The following is a 26,018-nucleotide window of genomic DNA, read 5'->3' as shown; positions in this document are numbered from 1 at the left end:
CGGCGCCGTGACTGCGGGGCGGGCAGCAGCCGCACGCCGCCAGCCGGAGCGCCCGGCCGGCCAGCGCTGCTTTCGCCTCCCTGGTCCCCAAGCCCGCCCTGCAGTCCCCCCGAGACGAGACGGGGCCGCGCCCCTCTGCGGAGGATGCGGGCTGAGCCCTGCGCCCGCGGCCCCGGGCAGCCCCTGCGCGCGGGGACCCAGGGCGGCTGCAGGACGCGCTGAGCGGGCGCGGTGGTGCTGAAGGGACAGCTCCCGGCTCCGCGCCCGAGCGCGCGGCCCCTCCCCACAGCCACAGCCCCGCGCGCGGCCCCTGGCACGGAGCCCCGGTCTTCGTCCCTCATCTACAGCCGCCTCCCGCAACCCCCAGCCCGCATTCTCCTCCCTAGCCTGCAGCCCCTTCCCCAAACCCACGACCCCAGCCCGCAGCCCCTTCTCCTAGCCCGCAACCCCAGCCCGGAGCCCCCTCCCAAAGAGCACAGCCCCTCCCCCAACCCGCATTCCCCTTCCCCCCACCAGCCCCCTCCCACAGCCCCCGTGGCCCCGCGACGAGCCGGGTGGCTCATGGTCCCCGAAGCGGCGGTCTGGGCAGTCTCTAGCGGCCGGGCCCACCAGGTGCCCCGTGGGTGAGGCAGCCCACAGCTTCCATCCGTGTTCATGGCGGTGGCCAGGAAGATCAAAACTTTGCTGACGGTCAACATCCTGGTGTTCGTGGGCATCATCCTCTTCTCCGTGTACTGCCGCCTGCAGGACCGCTCCGAGGGGCTGGTGCAGATCGTGCGCAGCGCTGACCGCCGCGTGCGCAGCCGGCTGCCCAAGGCCGGTGGGCTAGTAGACCGCGAGGCCATCCTGCAGCGCCTTGACCACTTGGAGGAGGTGGTCTACAATCAGCTGAATGGTGAGCCAGCAGGTCCTGATGGGACTCAGGGGGTGGCAGGAGGAGGATTGTCACGAAGTGGGGCTGGGACACTGCACTCCATGTTCCAGCTGCTGGAACTTGCACTGACCTCAGGGGCCCAATGCCCGGAAGGCTGGGATGGAACTTTTGTGATTTGGGAGGCAGATGGAAAGAGAAGAGTTCTTGGAGGGTGTTGTTCTGGATGGCCACTGGCCCACTCAGTCTTCCAGTGGACACTTGAGACCACCCCTCACCAAACACACAATGACTCCAACTTATTCCCTGAGAGGACTTGAGAGAACTTCTAAGGAGGCTGTAGGACCAGTGTGAGGACCGAGTAGTGCCGAGGTGTAAGAGTACGGGGCACACTGTGCTTCAGATGCTGATGGGTCAGAGCTCAGGCATGGGAGGGTGATGCTGTCCTTCAGAGGTTGATTGTCTGGCATTCTTTCATGCTGGTGGAGAAATGGGCCTCCCTGACCACTGGACTCCTCCAGCTGCCTGTCCTGGGGATGCCAAGGGCTTGCTCCAGAAAGTGTTGGGGGACAAATATGAGTCTGTGAGCCAGTGACAGGTGGATAAATTATCAAGGGCCTCTCAGGGACCTTGCAGGTGTTAATTGCATAGGTGGTCCCTGGACCTCGGGACCTGGGGGCCTGGACCCATGGAAGTATCTGTGGGAAGCCCAGTTGCTGGTGGGGGCCCCTTGTTCCAGTTGGAACAGCTGTGGGTCATCCCCAAGGGTCAACATTGGTCATGAGGGTTAAGGCCCATGGCCACAGTTGGTGGGACTGAGCACATTTCCACTTAGGGTGCAGTGCTGGGTTCTGGAAGGAGGAGGAATGTCTGCAGGCTTTCCCCTCTGATTTTTGCGCTGGCAGCCCCAGCACAACCTCAAGAAGGGTCAGGAATAGGCTTCCCTGAGAGGAGTCTGGGTCGGTCTTCAGGCTGCCCTGCCTGATGCAGGGTCATGTGGGGCATTCCTGCAGGACGCTCAGCCTACCTCTGAGCTGCACCTCTAACCCTGGAGTCATGGTGACTCCCCAAGGTGTGGGAACTGTCGGCAGCCTTGCCCTCTGGGGGAGAACAGAGAACCCTCCTGACCACCTGGGCACTCCCCCCCCCCAGGACTCCTGGTTTTGCTCCTGAGGTGTTTTGGAAGGCCCCTTGACTTTTCTGGTCTTTCCTACTCAGCTGAGCCCACAAGGGGAGAAAAGTTCAGTTCAGCTGCCGCTTGGCCACTCCAGCCCGGTGATTCATCTCCGGAAGGCTGGGTGCCCCCGAGTAGCACACGGCTTTATTGGAGTGTGTTTGCCAGGGTGTTATGGTCGGTTTTATGGGAGAGCTGGAGGGTTATATAAAAACATTGCAGCACGTCTCGTTGTGTAACATCGTGACGGCCAGCTCAGCACTGGGCCGTTCCCACCTCGCCCTTCAAGGTGAGAACAGCCAGGACTCCCAGTGGTGGGAGAAGCGGGACCTTCCGTTGGCTTTCCCGACACTGACCTGAGATGATGAAGTGTTTTGGGACAGTGGATGTCACCCCATGGCCCACCCAGCCTCTCCTAACTCCTAGGCTTTCCCTGCAACCCTCTTTCTCTTCCTTCCTCCCAACCCTTTTTATCCTTTAAAAAATCTTCTCTCCTCCTTCCAGCCACCACATCCCTTCCTCCTCCTCAACATCCCTGTCTTCTTCCCCCTTTCTTTCCCACCCCTTTCTCTGCCTGCTCCTCATCTCTGTCAGTGTTCCTCTGACTCTCATATTATCTGTGTCTGTCCCTCTGTCTCCCCTGACCCCACGTACTTGGTGAATCAGTCTTGCACCCTCTCAGGCTGTGTATATAGCACTGTGTCTCACATGGGAGGCACTCAGTATCTGCTCCTGGGAATAACCTGAGAGCCCCAGTGTAATACTCAGCCCAGGCTGACCCCTGAGAAGGGAACAATGTCGGAGTGAGGCTCACCTCTGTTCAGAAGGAGCCCTTTGAAAACAGTGTTTAGCCCCCCCCGCCCCCAAACAAGCACAGGTTCCCTGTGTGAAGTTGATGGAAGAACAGCACAGGGAAGCCTTCCTGGAGGCGGCGGGCCCCTGATCTTTCCAACGTCACCTGTCCTATTTTAAATCCAAGAAACATGAAATTGATTCCCAGAAGTTTACACCCGATACTAATTCAGCTGCGTTTAGGAAGGAGAAGGCGAAATCCAAAACAAAATTGATTTATCACTTATATTTCCCCTGCCTAGGCTGCGTCCTGGAAACCTCTCCTGGCTTGAAGGCATAGGTTAGGAGTATGGTTCCCCGATTCCTTCTTTAGCTGGCCCATGACCTTTACTTGGATGTCTAGTGACCTCAGCATAGACCTGTTCTGTGCTGCGTGTAGATGGATGTGCACAGCACCCCGGGGGAAAACACTCTTCACAGAGACGCGGTGTGGGCGCATCCTCTGGGTGTGTGATTTGCATCAGGTGCTCCAGGCAGGAGAAAACATTCATAGACAAAAATCATCCTTCTGAATATCTTTAAGTTGCCCATGAAGTACAACATCATGGTTCTGAGTGTAAAACTGGCTCAAGTCTTATGAACACAAAATCTGCGAGTCTTGTAAGCTCAATGAGAAGAAGAAAGGGGAGGCACGCATCCCCCTCACTTGTCTCTGTGTTCAAGCCCTTCTGCCTTTTAGAAAAGGTCCAAACCCCTCAGGATTGGGCGGGGGCGGGGGTGGGGGAGGCGTCTCTTGTGCTCTGGTGGCTTTTAAGGTTTACTTCTCTCTCTTTCAGTATTATTTATTTATTTATCTATTTGGGAGAGAGGCAGGGAGAGAGAGATGGAGAGACAGAAACATCGAGCTGTTCCTGTATGTGCCCGGACCAGGGATCGAACCCACAATCTCTGCTCTTCGGGATGATGCTCCAACCAATTGAGTAATCTGTATGTCCAGGGCTTAATTTTTTTACTTATTGATTGATTTTTTTTTAAGAGACAGAAAGAAGAAGGGAGAGAGAAGGGAGGGGGGAAGGAAGCATTCATTTGTTGTTCCATTCAGTCCTGCATTTTTTGGTTGCTTCCCATTTCTGCCCTGACCTCGGATCGAACCTGCAACCTTGTTGTTTCAGGACAATGCTCGTAACTCACTGAGATAACTGGCTGGGGCTTCTCTCTTTCAGGAGTAAGCCCCTTTAAGTTTAAAGCATGAGGGTAGAGACCTTGACCTGATGGAGGCTTTGAATAGATAGAGGCCTTCCCTTGGTAACAGGGCCTGACATGCAGGACATGTCATGAGGGCCTCAGCTCAGAGAGGACAGCCTGTGCCCACCTGGCAGCCCATTCACCTCCGGCCTCATTCTCATGACCCCTTAGGAGCAACCACTCTGAAATGAAGATGGGAGAAAGGATGGTGGGGTTTCTGTTTGGGCGGATTTTATGGTTTCCGAGGGAGGGCATTTCTAAAATTCAGAGCACACACACATATCTGTCCCCTCTGGTTGGCCCACGGAACCCCTCTGGTTGGCACACGTTACTGTCAGAGGTCAAAGCCGTGGGTCACGGTACAGATGGAGTAGCCAAGAGCCAGCCAGACGTCATGACCTGTCGGAGGTTGTTCAGAGAACAGGTGACGGCAATGCGAGCTTCAGAACGAACCACATGTCTGCAGTCACGAAAGGCTTAAGTGAAAATAACAAAGTTTGATAACATGGTCTATCTGGCCATGTTCAGTCTGGAGACATCTGGGGCGCAGGCATCATCTTCTCCGTAGTTGTGCAGGACACCCGTTGTGTTGTTCATCTGAGGGCGGGGTGTTGGTTTTATTCACAGCTCCTCTGTCTGAGGTCCAGGGTGGTACCTGCCTAGAGTTGGTGCCCTGTAAATATTTGTTGACTGAGTGACTGAGTAGATCTTTCTCTAAACAATTCATTGTTTTCGCTTAAAATGAATTCAAAAGACGAATGCCGATGACCACCTTCCCCGTAGGCAGGAGGGGATTACACCAGTGAACAATGAAAACAAAACAATGCGTGCCATTCAGTTCCATTGGGTCACTCTCATCACTGGCGGCTCTGGACTGAGCTGGCCGTTTCTTTGTTAAAAGGGAGATTTTCAAGCGGGGGTGGGGGTTGGGGGTGGGGGTGGCTAAGCAGGAATCCGAGACTTTCTCCTTGAAGGAACCAGGAGATGAGACAATTTAACAGGGAATGCATGTCACGGTGTGAGTTGATGTTATTTAACACCACGATTGTTTCCTTCCCTAAATCCTGTCCAACATACTGGTCCCACTGGGATCCCCACCCAGAGCAGTGTCCCGTGGGGACGGTTCCGCAGGGATTGGAGGTGGCACGGTGGGAGGGGGTGGTCAGCTTTCTGAGGGGTACATGTCCCTGAGGCTGTGGCACCCCAAGTTTGTGACCAGGATGCCACGATTGTGCCCATCGTCCAAGCACAGAGAGGTTTTATAGTAGAAACCCAGCGGAGCTGAACAGAGAGGATGCACAGGGGAGAGGTGGAGCAGAGTGGGGGCCAGCTCACTACCCAATGCTTGCGTTGGACCTGCTGGTGGCCGTGGGAATAGGGTCCAGCTGTGCAGCTGTCTCTTCCAACTCCCCCCCCCCCGCCCCCTGACGTTTGCTTTATTGACAGGCAGGTATCGCGGCTGAAAATCTGAGCCTGGGAGTCTGTCCACAGGTTCCTACCTGGCCATCAGTGTAGGCAGAGAGCCTGTGTTCCCTCCATCCATTTACAGCCCCCTGGCTCTGGGGTCCCTCTGCCACAGGAGGGCAAGGCAGCATGCGTTTCAACCACCAGCACAAGGTGGACACCTTGCCAATGTCATGCAAATGATAAAAATAGGTAAACCAGAGCTCAGAAACCTGCAGAGGCTAGACCTGGAGGAGGCACGGTGATGGGGCTTCTGAGGATAGCATTGAAGGATTCTGAGGGCCTGGGAGGACCTGGCTGCCCCACTGGAACCTCCTGGCCCCCACGGTGCACCCACCCAGCCCCTGCCCCGGAGAGAGTGCCACAGACGTGTAAGAGGGTTTCCACGCACGTCTTCTCCGTGTGAGGGTCCACACCGGAAACGCCCTCAGACATTCCCCTCGGAGGGACTGCGTCCCACCCGGGAACTTCTCTATTCATTTGTGGGTTTGAACTCCAGAAGTGGCTTCCCTCTGGTCCCAGGGGACCTTTGCAGCTTGAGTTCATCAATCTTCATTGTCCCGGAATCTGCTTTATGAGCTACCGTGTCCTGCATTGCTGAGCCCAGCAGTCAACCTTGCTGTGGCCAGAAAAACACCGCCGTGGGTGATTTAGTCCTGGACCCTGGCAGGTCTCTCTTCAACAAGGGCAGCACCGTTTAATGGGCTGGCCGTCCCCCCCCCGCCCCACCTGGGGTCGTTAGTTGGTTGACTGTTCACCCCGGTATCAGTGCCAAATTTTCCCCACCGTTGTCGATTTACTAGAAAAGTGGAAACATAGTTAGTGCTCCCAACAGGAGCCCTACCTCCAGCATAACCCCCGACCCAGGAAGGTTGCGGGCAGGGGTTAACCAGAGCCCCTGTCCCCCCTGCCCCCCCCCACTCCTCTGGGTCCATGTTGTGCACGCACTTGCACTTGGAATAGCTTGTAATTATATATCACTCACTCTCAGAAGATTAAGAGCTTTTTAGTTTTGCTTTTTTTCTCTCTCTTCCACCTGCTGCACTGGCTCTGACCCCATCCAAGCCACTGGTGGGTGAGTCAAGCAGTCGTGGCCCCTTCCCAGATGTGAGGTAGCTTGGCGCAGCCTGGGACCTTGGTGTTTGGGGGCTGACGAGATGCAACGGCCCTTCACCCTGCGATAAGCACCCCTCACATATTTCCTGGTGAGCGGCCCTTGCCGGGGCTGGCTTCACCCTGAGACTCGAGACTTGTGTCTGCAAATGCAGCCGCGGTGCTTCCAGGAATAATTCATGCGGGCGGTGATCCCGATTCTGGAGAGCGTGCAGGGCTAAGTGATGCTGCATTAACTATTCAGCTCAGCCATCTGCATATCCCAGAGGCCGGGCGGGCGCTCTCTTCCGAAAGGACAGTTTATCCTTCGTGGGCTGGAAACTCAACAAAAATAAGTCCTGGTACATTCCTGTACCCAATGTCCCACATAAGGCATTCCAGGACGGGGGCCAAGTCTCAGGCCCAGCTCGGTTGACTTCGCTAGAAGCATGGCTACCCTTGGAGGGCACGTGGCTGGGTGCTTGAGGAGGGACAGGAGGGCCAGGCCTTTGGGGACGCCATGGTGACTCAGGTGTTTTTCTCAGGGGACTCTGCTTAGGCAGGCAGAGGGTGGGACGATCTTACCAACCACTTAGCGTGGGGACTGCTGGTGCCAATAGGACATGAGTCTGATCCCCCATCCCTCATCCAATTGCTATTCACCAAGAGGAGAAGCTTGTTTTCCAGGTTGCTTAAAAGTTACTTATGGGCTGGTTGTCTCCCGTGGAAGCCAGGTGTGGAAGCCCGGGCTCGGGGCTTGCTCCCCAGGTCTGATAGCTGCGAGGCAAATGTGGGCAATGCTTCCCAGATCTCTGCTCCAAGGGGCAGCACAGGCTAGCAGGGCGGCTCTCACAGCCCCAGAGGCCACTGCCCACCATGCAAACCCTGAAGCCATCCCTGGGAATGTCTGGATGCCTCATATTCTAGAAACAGTCTAGAGGACCCTTTGTACGGAAGGCTGCAGGCCTTGGCTGAATGCAGGCCTCATGTGGTTGGGGGGACAGAGACGGGGTGGTTTCAGCTGGGACAAAGGGTTGTCCTAACTGTGAGAGGACGGAATTGCCTAGACAGGACCTCTCAGAGGTGGACAGAAAGAAATTCAGGCGATGGCGGGTTTGTGAACTTCTAGGTGTATTAAACAACAAACAAACAAACAAACAAACCCAGAAGACATCTCAGCACAAGGTCCCCAAACTGTGGCACGTTTCAGGTGTCTGTGTGTAACCCTTCTGCACTGCAGTGAACGTAATCGCGCTGCTCACAAGATGACAGGGTTCGCGGGGACGCTGGTTCTTGCTGGTGCCATGGTCATGGGCTGCAGCACCCAGCCAGCGTGCAGGGTGAACGCCTTTTTCTGGTGACTCTGGGAGTCAGAGTCCGACGCTGTCTCTCTGGCTGAAATTGCAGTGTCCTTGGGGCTAGTTTTTTCCAGAGGCTCCAGGGAGAACCCAGGTTCCCGCCTTTTCCTGTTTTTTTTTTTTGTTTGTTTGTTTTATTTTATTTTGTTTTTTAATTTATCTGAAGTTAGAAGCAGAGAGGCAGACAGACTCCTGCATGAACCTGACCGGGATCCACCCGGCATGCCCACCAGGGGGCAATGCTCTGCCCATCTTGGGTGTTGCTCTGTTGCGACTGGAGTTATTCTAGTGCCTGAGGCGGGAGCCATGGAGCCGTCCTCAGTGCCCGGGCCAACTTTGCTCCAGTGGAGCCTTGGCTGCGGGAGGGGAAGAGAGAGACAGAGAGAAAGGAGAGGGAGAAGGATGGAGAAGCAGATGGGCGCTTCTCCAGTGTGCCCTGGCTGGGAATTGAACCTGGGACTTCCACACACTGGGCCAATACTCTACTCCTGAGCCAACTGGCCAGGGCCCTGCCTTTTCCCAATTTTGAGATGCCGTGTCAGGGGCATTTGGTCCTCCAGCAGCCTAGCATCTCTGTGCCGTTCTTCTCCCTCCATCTCCTCTGTTGCTGCCTCCCCACCATCCCTGCTCCATTTTTAAAGACCCTTCTGTTTATGTTGGGTCCCGTTGGATGACCTATGCTCAGTTCCCACCTCAAAGTCTGTTGATTATTGGCCTTTATTCTCTTTGTCATGTGACCAAACACAGACCTGGGCTCCGGGGATGGACGTGAACATCTCCGGGGCTGTTACTCTGCCGACTGCAGTAAGCAAACCGCAGATGAGACGACACTGATAAGTGTTAGGGGAGGCCATCTGCAAGGCCCTGATCTGGACATCCGGCCTCTGGAACCATGGGAAATAAATGTCTGTTATTGACTAACACCCTTTCCCCATGGGTGGTGCTTGTTAGGTGGCCTGAGTGGATGGAGCCAGGATGCTATGCTGTGGGACACTCTGTATGTTCCAGGTCAGCATGTCCTCTGTGCTGGTCCAGCATTCCTGGTCTGCACAGAGCTCGGGGGTGGCTCCCACGGCTCTGGTTCTGTCTCTTCACACTGGGAACCAGCCATTGTCTGTTCACTCATTTATCCATTCCTTCCTCCATGAGCACCCAGGGGGACACCTGCTGTGAACTAGGAGTCAGGCAGCCCCTGCCCGGGGTGCCCAGTGACCAGGGAGGACCGGGTTCCCTCTTCTCTCCCAACCTCAGCTCTGAGACAGAGCTGGCCTCTCTCTCTGGGCCACCCAGGCTGTCTCCTCCCAGGGCTGAGCCTGCATCTCCACTCCTGCCCCCAGAGTGTGAGGTCCCAGGTCCCCTCCTACCAGTGACCTCAGAGCAGGGCTGGGTCCACGGGACGAGTGTCTCCTGGGAAATTCTATGTGGGGCTCTGAGCAGAGAACCGAGCCCAGAAGAACCGAGTTGTCCACCATCAGAGGCCTGGATCAGTCAGAACCAGGTGGCCACTGAGGTGGCAGGACACCTGAATGCTCCCATACCCGTTCCTCAGCAGGAATGAGGCCCCAGTCTGGGGCAGGTTGGCCCTTGTCATTGATAGGAGCTGTCTGCATGACATTCCGCACCCTTCACTTGCCTTAGAGAGGAAGATCCAGGACATTTATTTTGCCAGATATTTCCAGACATCCCTTATCTCTGGGCTCTGGCCCCATAAATATTCATATTAGTTGGACACAAGTATTACAGATGAAGATTTATCAAACACTGTATTAGTCTCAGTGAGAATATATTTTACAGGTAGCGCTGTGTCCTGCAAAATATTCATGGCTCCATAGTTTCAGGAGGGTAGTCCGTCTCTCCACTATTGACAATATGTTATTAGTTTGGGTCCCCAGGGAATCTTAAAAGACCTGTCTGTAATGAAATTAGCTGTTGTATTTGGAGAGAGCGGATAAGGCTGAAGCCGGGGGAAAGAGAGAGAAAGATTATCTTCAAAGACCAAGGCAACCCGAGTCTCTCCTTTTTTATCTCCACTTCGTAATCATCAAAATTAATAGCTGGGCAGATTCAATTGGCCGAGGTTTTTTTTTATAGGGAGAAGAGAGAGGAGCCTGGAGGTGGCGGGAGGCTTGGCTCACGGCCATTTCCACCCCTCTCTCCATCCTACACACTCCATGGAGTCGTCCGCCAAGGTCACAGGCCCATGAAGGCGCAGTAGGTGACAGGTGGCTCTTCCGTTGCAAACCCAGGAGTCTCGCTTGCTAGGTGACCTCAGGATTGGGAGGCGGATGGTCTCTCTTCTCCGAGGGCAGCGGGAGGACCCTCTGGCCATGGCAGCACCTGTCTGAAGTCTGTCTCTGTCTCTGTTAGTCTCATCCATTCCCCCATAGGTGCGGCGCCCTTGGAGACCTGTGTGGACAAGACCTGCTCCTGGGGGGCTCTGTTCGTGAGGCCCCTCCTTCCCATCCCTCATTGAGGTTCTAGGGTCACCCAGGCTGGGCCAAGGCAGCATGCCTCCTGCGGGGTCTGGTAGCCCTCTGACTTCTTCCCCTTTGCATCCTCTTTGAAATGTCAGGCTTGCAATATTTACACTCACCCTGGGCCCCCACCCCCACCCTCAGCACCCTGCCCCAGGAGAAAAGCAAATTAAGGCCCCCACCCACCTCCTCGCTTCCCATCTTTCTTCATTTCAGCCTAGTAATTTCTTGCCAGATAATATACTGCTTTATAGAAATTGATGCTATGACTGTTGCTTTAAATTTAACTTTCTTAAAGAGGTTTTTAGGGTTGTGGTTTGTTGAACTAGTCTGGCCTCCCCTCCTGGGGACCCTATTGACACTGAGTCCCCTGCTGTGGGCTTCCAGCAGCTGGCCAGCCGGCTGTGTGTCCCCAGGGCTGTCCCAGCACTGAGTTGTAAGCCAGGCCGTATCTTTGCTGGTGGGGATGGCACCCCCTTCCCAAAGGCACCTTCACGCTGCTTCTTCCTCTCGGATGAGCTGGTGACAGGCAGCCTCTCCGTTTGGGTGGCCTCCTCTCTCAGAGTGTTGGCTAAAGTCGCCGTGACAGATGGAACTCAGTGACTCAAGGAGAAGGTGGGAGCTTAGAAACTACACTTCCTTCCAAGTTGAGAAATCATAGCCGCCCACACGTCCCGGGTATCCTGAAAGGAGTGGGCTGGCCAAGTGTGAGATGATGCTCCTGAGGGCAGAGGCAGCATGCAGGGCTCCTGGGGGCGGGGGGCACTGGCTGGGGGGGGGGCGGATAGCAGCCTGGCCTTCCTTGTCATGGTGCCCTCTTGTCCCTAACGTTTACCCCCTTGCTTCTTGGGTGAGAATTCATAATCCCTGACAATTCCTGACTGACATGGCCTGCCTGCCTTGTGGCTTGTTTTTCTCCTGGAGCATGAACTTCAGAGGGCTGCTGGATATCCTCAAGGGCCCCATCCCATTGATATTCCGGCTCCTCCCGTCCTACTGTGTGGCGCTCAGCCTCATGGTTGCAGTATGGCTGCTGCAGCCCCGGCACTACGTCTTAGTTCCAGGCAGGAGGAAGCGGGAGGACTACAGGGAAAAGGCAGAAACAAACCAGCCAACAGCTTCTGGGGGCCCAGGTGTTCCTTTCTGTGTGTGTGTTCTTGCCACTGTCACCTCTGCCTCCATGTCACAGGCCTCCTCTTCTGTGTCTTTTTAAAGATTTTATTTTATTTTTATTTTTTTACAGAGACAGAGAGAGAGTCAGAGAAAGGGATAGATAGGGACAGACAGACAGTAACGGAGAGAGATGAGAAGCATCAATCATTAGTTTTTCGTTGCGACACCTTAGTTGTTCATTGATTGCTTTCTCATATGTGCCTTGACCGGGGGCCTTCAGCAGACTGAGTAACCCCTTGCTCAAGCCGGCAACCTTGGGTCCAAGCTGGTGAGCCTTGCTCAAACCAGATGAGTCCACGCTCAAGCTGGGGACCTCGGGGTCTTGAACCTGGGTCCTCTGCATCCCAGTCCAATGCTCTATCCGCTGCACCACTGCCTGGTCAGGCCTCTTCTGTGTCTTTTAAGGATACTTGCAATGGCACTTGGGGCCCTCCCAGATAACCCAGGGAGCTTTCCCCATCTCAGGGTTCTTCACTTAATCCCACCTGCAAAGTCTCTTGCACCCTTTAAGGTGACATGTTCACAGGTTCCGGGGACAAGCGAGAACTTGACATCCGGGAGCCATGTGCACCTGGCCACACCTGTCCCAGCTAAACAACAGGGGTGGACCCTGTTTTATCAATTAATGCAATGCTATGTTTTCTAAAATATGAATGAGTTGCTGATATGAGGGGTGTGAATCTGTGTGGCTATCTTCTCTGGAAAGTCTAGAAGATCTGCTGTCTTTGGATCCGTGGCTCCTGCTGGGGGTTGGGGGTGGCGGTGGCAGCTCGAGAGCCATAGTCCCCTCCACTCCATCGTCCCCACATATGTGCCAGTGATGGTCTCAATTTGTCGTAAACACCCATGATGTTTTCCTCAGGGCAAACCAAGAGGAAGTGTCTGGGATGTGGGTCTTAACCACTTGTCACAGCTCTGAGTCCGGACCCTGCGCCAGACTCCAGAGTGTGTGCGTAGTATCTCACGCCTGTTCCCCGCCGCCCTCTCCTGGTTGAGGGGTCTCCCCAGTGATCTACCGTCATTAAGAAGCGCACTCCCCTCAGGCTATAGAACTTCAAACTGTTCCACGAATGCGGACTTGTGCTGTGGATGTCAGGTGGCCTTCGCTTCAGTGCCCAGTCTCGTCCAGTTATGACGACAGTGGTGAGTGGACAGAGGGGACTCTCGCTCCGCCTGACCCTTTGTCTGAAGCCGCTCTGCGCTCCAGAGTCACATCCCTGCCCCTGAGACCGTACGCCTGTCCCCGCAGGTGTGGCCTTGGGCTCTGAGCAGGAGCACGTGAGCAGAGAATGTTCTGGAAGAAGTGGGGACCCTGGTGGGCATGAGGGACTTGGTGTTTGGAGAGGGCCACAGAGATGTGTCCATGTCCCCCCACACCTTTCTTTCTGTCCTGATCTTGACAGCCTGCAACCCACCACTGCCTCCTCCACCTGGACTCCCAGTGATCTGGACCTTTGGAGAGCTACCTACCTGCCCAGCAGGTAGTGGGGCCTGCTCTGCCTTGGCCAGCCCAGCTCCTATCCATCTGGGCTGGGATAGTGCACACCTGAGCAGGTAACCCAGCTGGGCCAGGATGGCTACCTGAGTAGGTCACCCACCTGGGCCGGAAGGGGAGGTACCAATTTATTGATGTTCACAGGCCATCTTGCCCTCCCCCTGTCCCACCTGAACATCACCCCAAGATCATCACATCAGCACAGGTCCCTGGGCTCCATTCTCAGGCCCCCAACCCCCCTCCACAGATAACCATCTGTGCCCGACCCTCCAGGGGGCCCCTGTTTCCTACAGGCTGAAAGCCAGGTCCCCTGGAAGCTCCAGGAATCTTCACATCCCCCACCCTGTGTGGAGTCAGGTGCCTGGCACTGGTTCCCACAGTCCCCGTGCACATCACTGATCCAGTCCCATGTCTGCCTCTTGGTGGGATTGTCTCCTGCCTGAGTCTGAGCCCCTGGAAGGCAGGCACTGTGCCAGGCCCCCTGGGTGCCCACCCAGTCCCTGGCATTTAGGAGATGTCCCAGACACCCAGACGTTTTTGAGGGATGGATAAAGGAATAAAAGGTACAGCCACAAGGTGATGTTTTATGTTTGCCGCCATGAAAAGCGACGTTGGTGCAGGATTTTTAGTGACGTAGGAAAATGCTCATGGTATACTGATGGGAACAGAACACGACGGTGCTACCACATACAAATTATTGAACTTGGTGGAAACCATTGCGTGTAATCATATAAAAATAATGTGGTGCACTAAAGTATTGATATTTATTTTCTCTGTGGAGTTGGGCCCTGAGAAACCCTGTGTGTGTATGTGTACGTGTGTGTGTGTTTTCAGCGTGTTCTACAAATAAGCATTTATGACCTTTCGATCAGAACATATGCACTCTCTAATTAAGGGACTGAAAGTGTATATTGCTGGCAGCATCTAAAGTTAATCTAAACCTTCTGGAAAGTAATTTGGCACCAAGATCCATAAAGATAAGCAGCTAGGAACTGTTAAGCAAATGTTTGCACATTCGTTTGGTAGAATATCACCTGGTGGTTTAAAAGGTATCTATTAGTGCCTGACCTGTGGTGGCGCAGTGGATAAAGCGTCGACCTGGAAATGCTGAGGTCGCCAGTTCGAAATCCTGGGCTTGCCTGGTCAAGGCACATATGGAAGTTGATGCTTCCAGCTCCTCCCCCCTTCTCTCTCTCTGTCTCTCCCTCTCCTCTCTAAAATGAATAAATTAAAAAAAAAAAAAAGGTATCTATTAGTCATAATCATTATCTGGTCCCACGTGATAACCCAGGAAATACTTGGGACGATCATTTTAAACAGGAACAAAAATGCAGACCCTCTGTCTTCAGAAGTGAGCCCCAGCACTTGGTGACCTGACTCCTCTCGAAGGGCAGTGCCGTGTCCAGGTTTGCCGGGCAGTTGTCATCACGGGGTTCCCGCTGAGCCGAGGAAGGCCCCTGAGCACCACCTGGCCGCCCACTTTTCTGAGAGAGGCTCCCCCACCCTGAGCATGAATACAGGTCCCCAGATGCCCCAAGCCAGGGCTTGTGTTTATCTAGATGTTGTGACACAGCCAGACTCCTCCCTGGTCACCTGGTCGGTCCTCACGCCCATGCTGCCTATGGACATTTGTACCACCATCCTTGCCTCAAACCCCAATGTGAGGGGCCAGGGCTGGCAATGGGATGGCTGTGAACAGGAGACCCCCCTTTATCTGCTTGGGCAGCACGTGGTGCACTTGGTAGCCCGTCCCTGACAAATCCAGGTGTATCCAGAGATGCTGATTGGACAGCAGTCCTTCTTCCCAGTGGTCATAACAGTAGGTAGTCAGTTTGTTAATGTCCTCGCTGGTCTAAACAGAAAGTTGGTGACTTTTGTTGGCCCCTCTGAATTCTTCTTTGAGATGTTATGTGGCTCAGAGTCTGGGTTGTGCCTACGGCAAGCCTCCACGGTCTCCTCTGTGGAATGGGGGATCAAGACACCCAAGGGGGTGTCCAACGCAATGTCCAGCACTGGGCACAGTCACCGTAATAAACGTCAGCTGCCATGCCCAGCTGTGACCTCCACATGTTCCGGAATAATGGGTAGAGGAGGATGTTGGCTTTTGTTGGCTGGTTGGAAAAGTTGTCAGACAAGACTGTTTAGAAAGCTGAGCTAATATATGCAAATTCCCCATTGTTCTCAAAATCACATCTTATTCAAGGATGGAAATAAGGGAGCTCGGGATTCCAAACAGGGAAACAACCCCGGCGCCTTCGGAACCCAGCTCGCTCCTGCACGAAGGACAACCTCTTGCACACTCCCGTGCGTGCGACGGGCAGTCCATGCCAGCCTGTTTGTTCTCAGAGTCCGCTGGGTGCAAGTCACAGCCAAGTGGGCGGGGTGCGCAGCTGGCCTATGACCTTGATTCCCCAGGGTCACGCTAACAAAGCACCACAAACTTACAGCAGAAACAAGGGACATTCATTCTCTTTGGTTCTAGAAGCCAGACTTTTGAGTCCCAGTTGTCTCAGGGCCGGGATCCCCCCGGAGGCTTCAGGGCAAGGCCTTCCTGACCCTTCCAGCTTCTGGTGACCCCAGGCGTCCCTAGCTGGTGGCCGCATCCCTCCCATCTCTGCCTCTGTCTTCACATGGCTGCGTCCCAAAATCTTTTCTCCTTATAAAGAGCCCTGTCACTGAATCAGCACATACCCCCATTCAGGATGACCTCAGCATAGCTAATTACATCTGCAAAGACCCTATTTCCAAATGAGGTTGCACACGGGGGACCCCGGGAGAGGGCAGTTCAGCAAGCTGTCTGCAGAGCCGGATTTCACTCTTTCAGGGTCCTGATAATTAGATCACAGGCCCTGTCCCCATCCCTGGTAGAGTGTGGGTGACATGGGGACAGAGCCCACCTGCAGGGGTGGCTGCAGTGGTGAAGTCATGGGCCTCATCAGCAGAAGTTCTTTGTGAGGGAAGACAGGAACGTTCCTGATCCCATCAGGACTTCCCTTAAAAGTGAAACTGCATACATGGGTTTGTAATCACTGGAGCTGTTCCAGATCTTCCCGGCTCCCGAGGACGATCAGGGACCCTTGCAGGCTGTCATGGGGACTACTCCTGCAGGGCCAGCCATGTTGCAGGGCCATGAGGGCACCAGGGCACAGCCCGGAAATCAGACATAAAAATCTAACATGCAAGGTGTTTCCAGATGCCTCACAGCTCAGAAAGCTTGCTTTGCACATGGCCCTGCTGGAATATTCTGTGAAAATGTGCTTCACCAGAGGGCTTCAGACGGCGCGCACGTCACAGAGTGTGGTCATCCAGGGCCGACATAGGCAGAGATTTAGGAAGGCACTGGGCAAACGGTGTGCAAGAAGCAAGGGCATGGTGGGCTCTGGGAGACGTGACCCCGGGGACCCTGAGGGCCCAGGAAGAATGCCTCCTCAGCTTGTGTGCCTAGGTCCCTGCTGGCTTCACTTTCGTCCCAGCCCTGCGGTGACAAGTGTCCTCATCTGGGAGCCAGACCCTGCTCCTCACGCCCGGAGCTCGCAGTGGGCAGCTGAACAGTTGCAAGGCCGGTCCCTGGGCACCATGTGTCCAGTGAGTGGATGCTGGTTCTGGTGCTTGCAAACCGTGTGACCCTGAGCATGTCACCTGAGCTCCCCATGCCTCAGTTTCCCCCTCTGCAGAGGTCTTAGGGATTTATATGGCTAAAGATGCATGTTGCCTAAATATCATCACCCTTTGAGTTTGCCCCAAAATGCTACACAGAAAGCCAAGACTCAAACCTAAAGCAACTCAAAATGTGTATGGTTTTGGGAAGTGGGTACAGCGCCAGGAAAAGCAATTGTTTGAAAATTCCTCACCAAGCGGCATGGGTTTCATTGGTAAGATTCCACAGCGACGCCGTGAGGGCCATATGCTATGGTGTGGTGCGTGTGGCCTTGAGTCTCATGTCGCAGTCAACATATAGACAAACCTGCCACCGGTGATAGAGCTAAATGTGGACATCATAAAAGGCCTTTTGCCACGTGGGAGACACCGAGGGCACCATGCAACTGTCTTCCCCCCCCGCCCTTTTTTTTGTTTTTGCAATTCAACATTTTATATTTTTATTATATTGTTTTGTTGTGGTAAGAACACTTTCTTTTTTTAACAGAGACAGAGAGAATCAGAGAGAGGGACAGATAGGGACAGACAGATAGGAAGAGAGAGAGATGAGAAGCATCAATTCTTCATTGCAGCACCTTAGTTGTTCATTGATTGCTTTCTTTTATTTATTTATTTATTTTTGTATTTTTATTTTTCTTTCTTTTTTTTTTTTTGTATTTTTCTGAAGCTGGAAACGGGGAGGCAGTCAGACAGACTCCCGCATGCGCCCGACCGGGATCCACCCGGCATGCCCACCAGGGGGCGATGCTCTGCCCATCCAGGGCATTGCTCTGTCACGACCAGAGCCATTCTAGCGCCTGAGGCAGAGGCCAAGGAGCCATCCCCAGCGCCCAGGCCATCTTTTGCTCCAATGGAGCCTCGGCTGCAGGAGGGGAAGAGAGAGACAGAGAGGAAGGAGAGGGGGAGGGGTGGAGAAGCAGATGGGTGCCTCTCCTGTGTGCCCTGGCCGGGAATCGAACCCGGGACTTCTGCATGCCAGGCGACACTCTACCACTGAGCCAACTGGCCAGGGCCGATTTTTGTATTTTTCTGAAGTTAAAAACAGGGAGGCAGTCAGACAGATTCCCGCATGCACCCGACCGGGATCCACCCGGCATGCCCACCAGAGGGCGATGCTCTGCCCATCTGAGGTGTTGCTCTGTTGCAACCAGAGCCATTCTAGCACCTGAGGCAGAGGCCATAGAGCCATCCCCAGTGCCCGGGCCAACTTTGCTCCAATGGAGCCTTGGCTGCGGGAGGGGAAGAGAGAGACAGAGAGGAAGGAGAGGGGGAGGGGTGGAGAAGCAGATGGGCGCCTCTCCTGTGTGCCCTGGCCGGGAATCGAACCCGGGACTTCTGCACGCCAGGCCGACGCTCTACCACTGAGCCAACCGGCCAGGGCCTGATTGCTTTCTCATATGTGCCTTGATCAGGGAGGCTACAGCAGAGTGAGTTACCCCTTGCTCAAGCCAGTGACCTTGGGCTCAAGCCAGTAACTATGAGGTCATGTCTATGATCCCATGCTCAAGCTGGATAGCCCACACTCAAGCCAGCGACTTCGGGGTTTCGAACCTGGGTCCTCCGCATCCTAGTCCAACGCCCTATTCACTGTGCCACCTCCTGGTCAGGCAAGAACACTTCTTATGAGGTTTGTCCTCTTCACAGACTTTTAAGTGCCCAATGCAGTGATGTTCACTTGGCACCACCCAGCAGACCTCTGCGCTTGTTCATGGACATGTGTGTGTGTGTATGTATATATATATAAAACTGGAAAAAATACATAGGAACATTGAGCAGTAACTCCGGGGAGCGTGCTAATTCCTCCTCTCACCTGGAAGGGGATCAGTTGACAGTGGCTAAAGTCGATATTTCCATAAATAGAGCCGCTAGCGAGCCTTTTCAGGCCACAGAGGAAACCATCAGAACAACTAAAAATAATAACAGAGCCAAGAGAAGATGGGGGAAAGGGTGGAAGGCAGGAGTGGAGGCAGCGGTGAGACAGACGGACCCTCCTCTGTCACGGGGAGCAGCCCAGGGAAATGTCGCTGCTGACGAGGCAATTCCAGACCCATAAAATGACTGTGCGAATGTGTGTGGACAAAACAGAAGGGACTAAATCCAGAAAAAAGGAAAAAAAAAAGAAAACATCCTCTGGAGAGGGGAGCTTGCACAGCAAGGGAGCATGGGGAATGTTTACGGTGTGTGCGTATTTCTGGTTGTTTTCAAGGTGAGGCAGGGCTCACCCTGGGTAGCCAGGGGACAGAACTGTCCCAGAGGCCTGGCCCCCCGGAGCGGAGATGTCCTGTCCCCAGGGTGGAGCCAACAGACTCTTCAGAGGGGAAGCTGCACGTGCAGTGTGTACGTTACAAACAGCGTGATCATGCATTTCTTTGCAACGTTAAAATAAGAAGGGGAAGTGATTTGCGTGTCACATAAATGTTCAATGTCACACCCATGTGTATCCTTCAGTCCCCCCCCAACACACCCACGCTACCTTTGCTCATTTAAAATGGAATATTCCGGAAGACATGGAGGTTCCTGAGGCCTGGTGAGAGGAGGAGCCCACAGGCGTGTGGGGACGGAGTTGGCTGCCCTCCCTGACCTTGGCTGGGGCTGTTATAAGATAAACTGAGGCATAGGAACGATTTTAAGAGTTTATTTGAGCAAAAATCAATGGGATTGGAGGTGCTGGCCCGGGTGTGGTTAGGAGTGTGGGGGACAGGAGGGGAGAGACTTAGGCAGAGAAATGAGGAAGGGAGCTAGGGGTGACAGGAGGCACAGTCCACTGGCCCTCTTGCAGGGTTGGCTGTCGTTGGGTTTGGCCGCTGACCAGGTGCCTGCAGGATAGTGACATGGTACCCTCATTAACAAACCTAAGGAGAAGAACTGTCCCCCGTGGTGGTGGTATGTGACATTGATGTTAGACATTTCCAGTTTGTAATTCCTGAGCCTGAGGTAGGATGGGGACCTCTCTCTCTGCGATGCAGCTCAGAGATCAGACTTTCTTCACCATTTCCTGTGCTGAAACACTGCTTCCCGGGCCCCACCCCAAAGCCAAGGTGTCCAGAGTCCTCCATCCCAGAGAGTGTGTGGGTACCCTTGCCAGGCAGGCACCTCTCTGCTCTGGGTCCTTCTGGGAATAATGTCACTGAGCCCTGCTCCTCTCCTGGTACAAGTGACCACATGGAACATTCCAGAACATCCCTGGCAGGCCTTCTCAGGTGCCGAATGCACACTCACCTGGTCACATGGAAATCTGAGGTTTCCCGCTGCCATTTGAGTCCCAGGTTAGCTTTGTCTGTTGTTGGGCTTTGTAGACGAAGCCACCCAGGATGGAGGTGTCTTGGTCAACAGGACGCTTCCTAGACCCACCCAGCCTGTTGCAGACACCAACCATTCCCTCATTTCTGCCCCGAAAGGTCTCCATGTGCGGAGGGTCAGGGAGTTCAGGTGGTAAAGACTGGTGCTGTCAGGGGTGAGAACATGGGGTCGCCTGCTTTGCACTTTCTTTGTGTGTGTGTGACAGATACAGAGAGAGTCAGAGAAAAAAACAGACAAGAAGGGAGAAAGATGAGAAGCATCAAATTTTCATTGCGGCTCCTTAGTTGTTCATTGATTGCTTTCTCATATGTGCCTTGACCAGGGGCTACAGTGGACTGAGTGAACCCCTGCTCAAGTCAGTGACCTTGGGCTCAAGCTGGTGAGTTTTTGCTCAAACCAGATGAGCCTGTGCTCAAGCTGGCGACCTCGGGGTCTCAAACCTGGATCTTCCGCATCCCAGTTCAACGCTCTATCCACTGCGCCACTACCTGGTCAGCCTGCTTTGCACTTTTAATGTTAATTTATATTTACTTTGTATGTTTAAAAATTCATAGACTTGACTCTTTGGAGCAGTGTTAGGTTTGCAGAGCAATTATGTGGAGAGTGCAGAGGGGGTCCATGTAGCCCCCCATCATCACCCTAAGTTTACAGTCCACAGACATCAGGTTCACTCACTTTGTGTGGTACCTTCTGTGGGTTTGGACAAATGTGTAATGACAGGTGTCCACAGCTATAGTTTCATGGTAGGCCCTGGCCAGTTGGCTCAGTGGTAGAGTGTCGGACCAGCCTCTGGAAGTCCTGGGTTTGATTCCTGGCCAGGGCACACAGGAGAGGCACCCATCTGTTTCTCCATCCTTCCCCCTCTCCTTTCTCTTTATTTCTCTGTTCCCCTCCCACAGCCAAGGCTCCATTGGAGCAAAGTTGGCCCGGGCGCTGAGGATGGCTTCATTTGCAATGGAGCAATGCCCCAGATGGGCAGAACATTGCCCCCTGGTGGGCATGCTGGGTGGATCCCGGTCAGGTGCATGCGGAAGTCTCTCTGCTTCCCTGCTTCTCACTTCAGAAAAATACTAAAAAAAAAAAAAAAAAATCTCCCCTGTGCTCCCCCCACCCCCCCCAGCAACCTTGGGTCTTTCTACTGTCTCCATGGTTTGGCCTTTCCCATCTTATCCATGACTGGAACCCTGTTACATGTGTGAGGTATTCACTGCATCTGTGCCTGAGAGAGAGGAGCTGGGCTGAGCAGGAAGGACCAGATGTCCCGGGACCTGCCTGACCCTCTTTTTTCTGCTTCCCCCCCTACCTAGGCCTTGCCAAGCCCATGGGTCTTGTGGAGGGCCCGGGGGGCTTGGGCCAGGGTGGTGTGGCGGCCACCCTGCAGGACGACAGCCAGGAGGCGGCCAGCAATTACGAGGAGTATGGCTACAATGCACAGCTCAGTGACCGCATCTCCCTGGACAGGACCATCCCCGACTACAGGCCCAAAAAGTGAGTAGTGACCTTCCCACAGAGACAAGCCACCCTTTTCCTGTCCCTGTGGGCTCTCGATGCAGATGGCCACACAGAGGGGTGGCCCTCACAGATCAGGATCTCCCTCCCTGGTTCCTGCACTCTTGGTGGGGGGCAGGGGACTACAGGACAGGCCTCAGGGTCCCTTTAGACACAGACGTTTGCAGGTCTAAGAAACTGGGCCGCACCATTGCTGATATGCAAGGTGCCGCCATGAACACAAGTGTCACAAGCAACATGAGCTTGAAGCACCAGGCTGTGCCAGGCAGCTTGGCGCACTTGTTTTTGGTCCAGGTTCAGCAGTGGTGGGTGGAGACCGTTTAAAAGGAACATTGTTGTGTCTAAGGCATTTGGGGCTGCTAAGCCCCTGCCCCAGCCACCCTGGAGCCATAGGATTTGGAGAGACAGAAAGTGGTTGCTAGGGATGGATGGATTCCTTGTCTTGTGGTTGCTAGGGATGGATTCCTGGTCCCCAATCACTGTGTCCTGTTTGAACCCTTTGTTAAGGGGTTCCTTAACAAAGAGAAGACTTGGGCAAATCGTTAAGTGGATGCCATTACTTTAATGAGGTGCTGCTGAGCTTGGCTTCTGGGCTGGGCAGCTTCCTGTGGCTCATCTGCAGGGACCCTGATGGGAAGGTGCTTTTTAGCAGCACCTTCCTGGCTTCAACAGGCAGACGTTCAGGGCTGGGCAGCCATGTGATCAAGGTCGCTGCTGGGTGGGTGATGGGCGCTGAGTGCTGGTGGTGAGCACCTCGGTGGGGTGAGTGAAGCTATGAAAACTTCCCCTAACTTACCTCCCCAGCCCATGGCTGCAGGTCTAATGGCATGACCCTAGGCTGAGCCAATCAGAGCATGTGGTCCACCAGCCACAGCGATGGGCTCACCCGTGAAATCCAAGAAAAAATCCAGTGCAGGGCATGCAAACTTGGAAGGTGGAGAGAAATCTGGTACCAGGGCCATAGGATGAGCACCTGGATCCAGCTGTTCCTGAAGCTGGTTGCCATAAATTACAAATACATAAAAAAAACGAATCCTTAGGCTCAGCAGTAAGTAGTCATATACACACATGCATGCATATTGAAATTTTTTCTTTTTGAGAGAGGGAGAGGAACAGACAAGGACAGACAGACAGGAAGGGAGAGAGATGAGAAACATCAACTCATAGTTGCAGCACCTTAGTTGTTCATTGATTGCTTCTTCAAATGTGCCTTGACTGGGGGGCTCCAGATGAGCCAGTAACCCCTTGCTCAAGCCAGTGACCTTGGGCTCAAGCCAGAGACCTTGGAGTTATGTCTATGATCCCATACTCAAGCTGGTGACCTTGGGGTTTCGAACCTGGGTTCTCAGTGTCCCAGGTCAACACTCTATCCAATGTGCCACCGCCTGGTCAAGCTGATTTTTTTCTTAAGCAAATTTGGATTGGTTTTCTGCTTCTAAAAGCTGAGAGGGCTCCACCCGGCCCGTCTGGCGTGTTACTGCATACCCTCGCGCCCTTAAGGGCATCTTCCTCCTGGCGTCTGGCTGGGCCTGTGGTTTGCTCAGGCGGCAGGAACTCCTGTCTCCCCCTACTTCCCACATGTTGCAGGCAATTCCCCCTTTTATTTATTTTATTTATTTATTTTTTAATTTTTCTGAAGCTGGAAACGGGGAGGCAGTCAGACAGACTCCCGCATGCACCCGACCGGGATCCACCCAGCACGCCCACCAGGGGGCGACGCTCTGCCCCTCCGGGGCGTCGCTCTGTCGCGACCAGAGCCACTCTAGCGCCTGGGGCAGAGGCCAAGGAGCCATCCCCAGCGCCCGGGCCATCTTTGCTCCAATGGAGCCTCACTGGGGAGGAGAAGAGAGAGACAGAGAGAAAGGAGAGGGGGAGGGGTGGAGAAGCAGATGGGCGTTTCTCCTGTGTGCCCTGGCCAGGAATCGAACCCGGGACTTCTGCACGCCAGGCCGATGCTCTACCGCTGAGCTAACCGGCCAGGGCCTGCAACTCCCCCTTTTAAGGAGCCTTCGTCTCCCAAAATAAAAACTGACAGACATGATCAACCCCAGCTTCCTTCTTACATTACGGAAGACACCAGGGAGACCTCGGGCCGAGCTGAGATGTGCAGTGCACCTCAATTGACAGAAACCTGGTTTACAGAAGAGCTCTGTCATGGAGCGGGACCACTCTCTGCTGCCCTGATTAGAGGGTGTGGGTTGTGTGTGTTTGTGTTTGTTCATATCCCATGTCTGTCCAAAAAAGAAACAGGAAGGCTTGGATACCAGTGACATGCACAGATCTCCCCAACACACACACACATGCGCCCTCACACATGCATACATGTGTGTCCCTGTGTCTTGCATGTTTGTGCATGTGTATGCAGATGCCTGCTTGTGTGTATGCACGTGTGTCTGTATGCTCACACATGTGTACACACGTGCCCATGTGTCTGTGCGTGTGTCTCCTCCCTGAAGTCTGTTTGTTCTCAGTGCTCACTACGTTCTCCCATTAGCTGGGCATTGATCCCCTCTCTCTGGAGGTCGACAGCTTTCTAATTAAGCAGCAGCTTTAATTATGCCACAAAGCACATGACATAGATCTTGATTATGGAACCCAGCCCAGGGGATCATGAAAGAAAAACTGGCCAATCTAAATTAAAGGGAATCGTAAAAGTGAGCCGCCCGTTCCGAGACTGTGCCCTGCGGTCCCGCTCTCAGGGTTCACGGCCTTCGGGCGTGTGAATGATCTGAGCTGCGAACAGCTTGGGTGCCAGCTCTCATGAGTGCAGACCGAGTGGACGGTGAGCGTGAGGACTTGGAGACGGTACGGTCACCACGTGCCCTGTCCTGTGGCTGCTGGCGAGGGGCCTGCTCTGCGTCTCCCCTGAGCGCGGGGCCTGAGAGCTGAGGCGGGCGTCCGAGCTGATGAGCAGGGAAAACTCGGAGTCATCATGGGAGCGAGCCCTGTCATGTGGCTTGTTCTGCAGGAGGGGCACCTGCTTTTTCCCTCCTCAGGAGGGGGCTACGGCAGAGCCACACCCTGTACAGGAAGCCTGTCATCACAGGGGGCACCCCTCCTTCTCACCAGCCCCTGAGCCATCTGCTGGTGCCTGGGAAGGAGGTATGTGGGGAGGGCAGGGGCCTCAGGAGAACGTGGTCCCCTGAGGGTGGTCACCGAGGCCAGCAGCCTCCCACCGGCTCTCTCTTCTGGAATGGCTGTGGTGGCTTATCCTGCCACAGGGCCACAGAGAGGACAGACTCAGTCTCAGGAAGACAGTTTCTATGGAGGCCGTCATGCCTCTGAGCCCACTAGGATCCTGCCTTGGGCCCTGCAGCCGCCCCAGCCAGCATGAGGGCCGGGCTTCAGTGTGGCTCCCCCTCCCCTTCCCTCTCTCATCAGTGTCCCTGGGAGGGCGGGACTGTGTCACACAGCAGGCAGATGCCACCACCAGGAAGGCATCCTCGAAGACATCAGAGGCAGAACCATCCGGGTGCTGCGTTCTGAGAAACCCCCCCCCCCCCCCCCGCTATTCCCAGAAAAATTGGTCATGGCCTCGATGACGTAGTTTCCTGGCTGTGCTACGTCCTAGATCCATGTCCTCGTCAGGAGATGGATGTGTGTCCCGTTCACGAGGTGAAACTCACTGCTCCCCTGGGAGGGATGTTGGCTCCGCATCCCTCTTGTTCTGTGCTTATGTCTGCGGCGGCACAAAGGGCCTCCCCATAAATTTTCATTGGTGTCACTGCCCTGGTCCTGTTTCTTGTGTGGCCAGCGGACTGTGACTGCCACACACTCCACATGAGAACTCAGAAGTGGCTTCGGGGCCTTGTGACTGCTGCCTCTGCTCTGCGGGTCTGCAATCCTCTCAGCCCCTGCAGCACGGAGCGCGGCCATCTCCAGCCAGGGCCTGATGCGCGTGCGCTGACCCAGCACCTGCAGGCAGCACCCAGTGTGCCCAGTGCTCTGTGGGTCCACACGCCCACCAGAGAGGTGGCATCGGCCAGACTTGGGAAATGCACCGTCCCAGTGCCCATGCTCCTAGATAATTACAATACATCACCGCTGGTGCCCTGAAAGCATGTTTGGTGTCAGGGATTCGGGCCGGATGCAGAGGCATGGCCTCTGAGCTGGACCTTCCAGACCCAGCTGGGGAGGATTGATGGTGGTTCAAGGGGCCCAGCCCGCGTGTCCTGGAGCTGGTGCCCTTTCTCAGAGGACATGGGGGTCCGAAGCCTGAGGAGGAAAGTGCCTCTAGGACGAGGGATGTCAGGCTGGTTGAGACCCACCACTGGTCGGGGGAGAGAAGGCATTGGTTTTTGTGGCCTCACTAACCATCAAATTTTACCTGGGTTTGATAAATGTTCCTTTCTATCTGCTCAATATTTAACACATTTTTTTTTAAACAGAGAAGGAGATTATGAGCAAAAGAGAT

At 54.4% G+C, this 26,018-nt stretch overlaps 1 protein-coding gene across 1 annotated transcript in view; it reads left to right on the top strand.

Moving 5' to 3' along the window:
• The first annotated feature begins 498 nt into the window (after window positions 1–498).
• The window catches only part of GALNT9 (polypeptide N-acetylgalactosaminyltransferase 9), a 48,617-nt gene continuing 23,097 nt past the window's right edge, over window positions 499–26,018 (top strand). The window contains exons 1-2 of the mRNA XM_066255075.1: window positions 499–895; window positions 21,403–21,583. Coding sequence (XP_066111172.1) covers window positions 655–895; window positions 21,403–21,583 — 422 coding nt within the window. The 5' untranslated portion in view covers window positions 499–654. The remainder of the gene's footprint in view (window positions 896–21,402; window positions 21,584–26,018) is intronic.

Source organism: Saccopteryx bilineata, chromosome 2, assembly GCF_036850765.1.
Source record: "Saccopteryx bilineata isolate mSacBil1 chromosome 2, mSacBil1_pri_phased_curated, whole genome shotgun sequence".
In the NCBI taxonomy this organism is placed as follows: domain Eukaryota; kingdom Metazoa; phylum Chordata; class Mammalia; order Chiroptera; family Emballonuridae; genus Saccopteryx; species Saccopteryx bilineata.
Note: the sequence above shows the minus strand (reverse complement) of the source record. Positions and strands in the feature narration are given on the sequence as shown.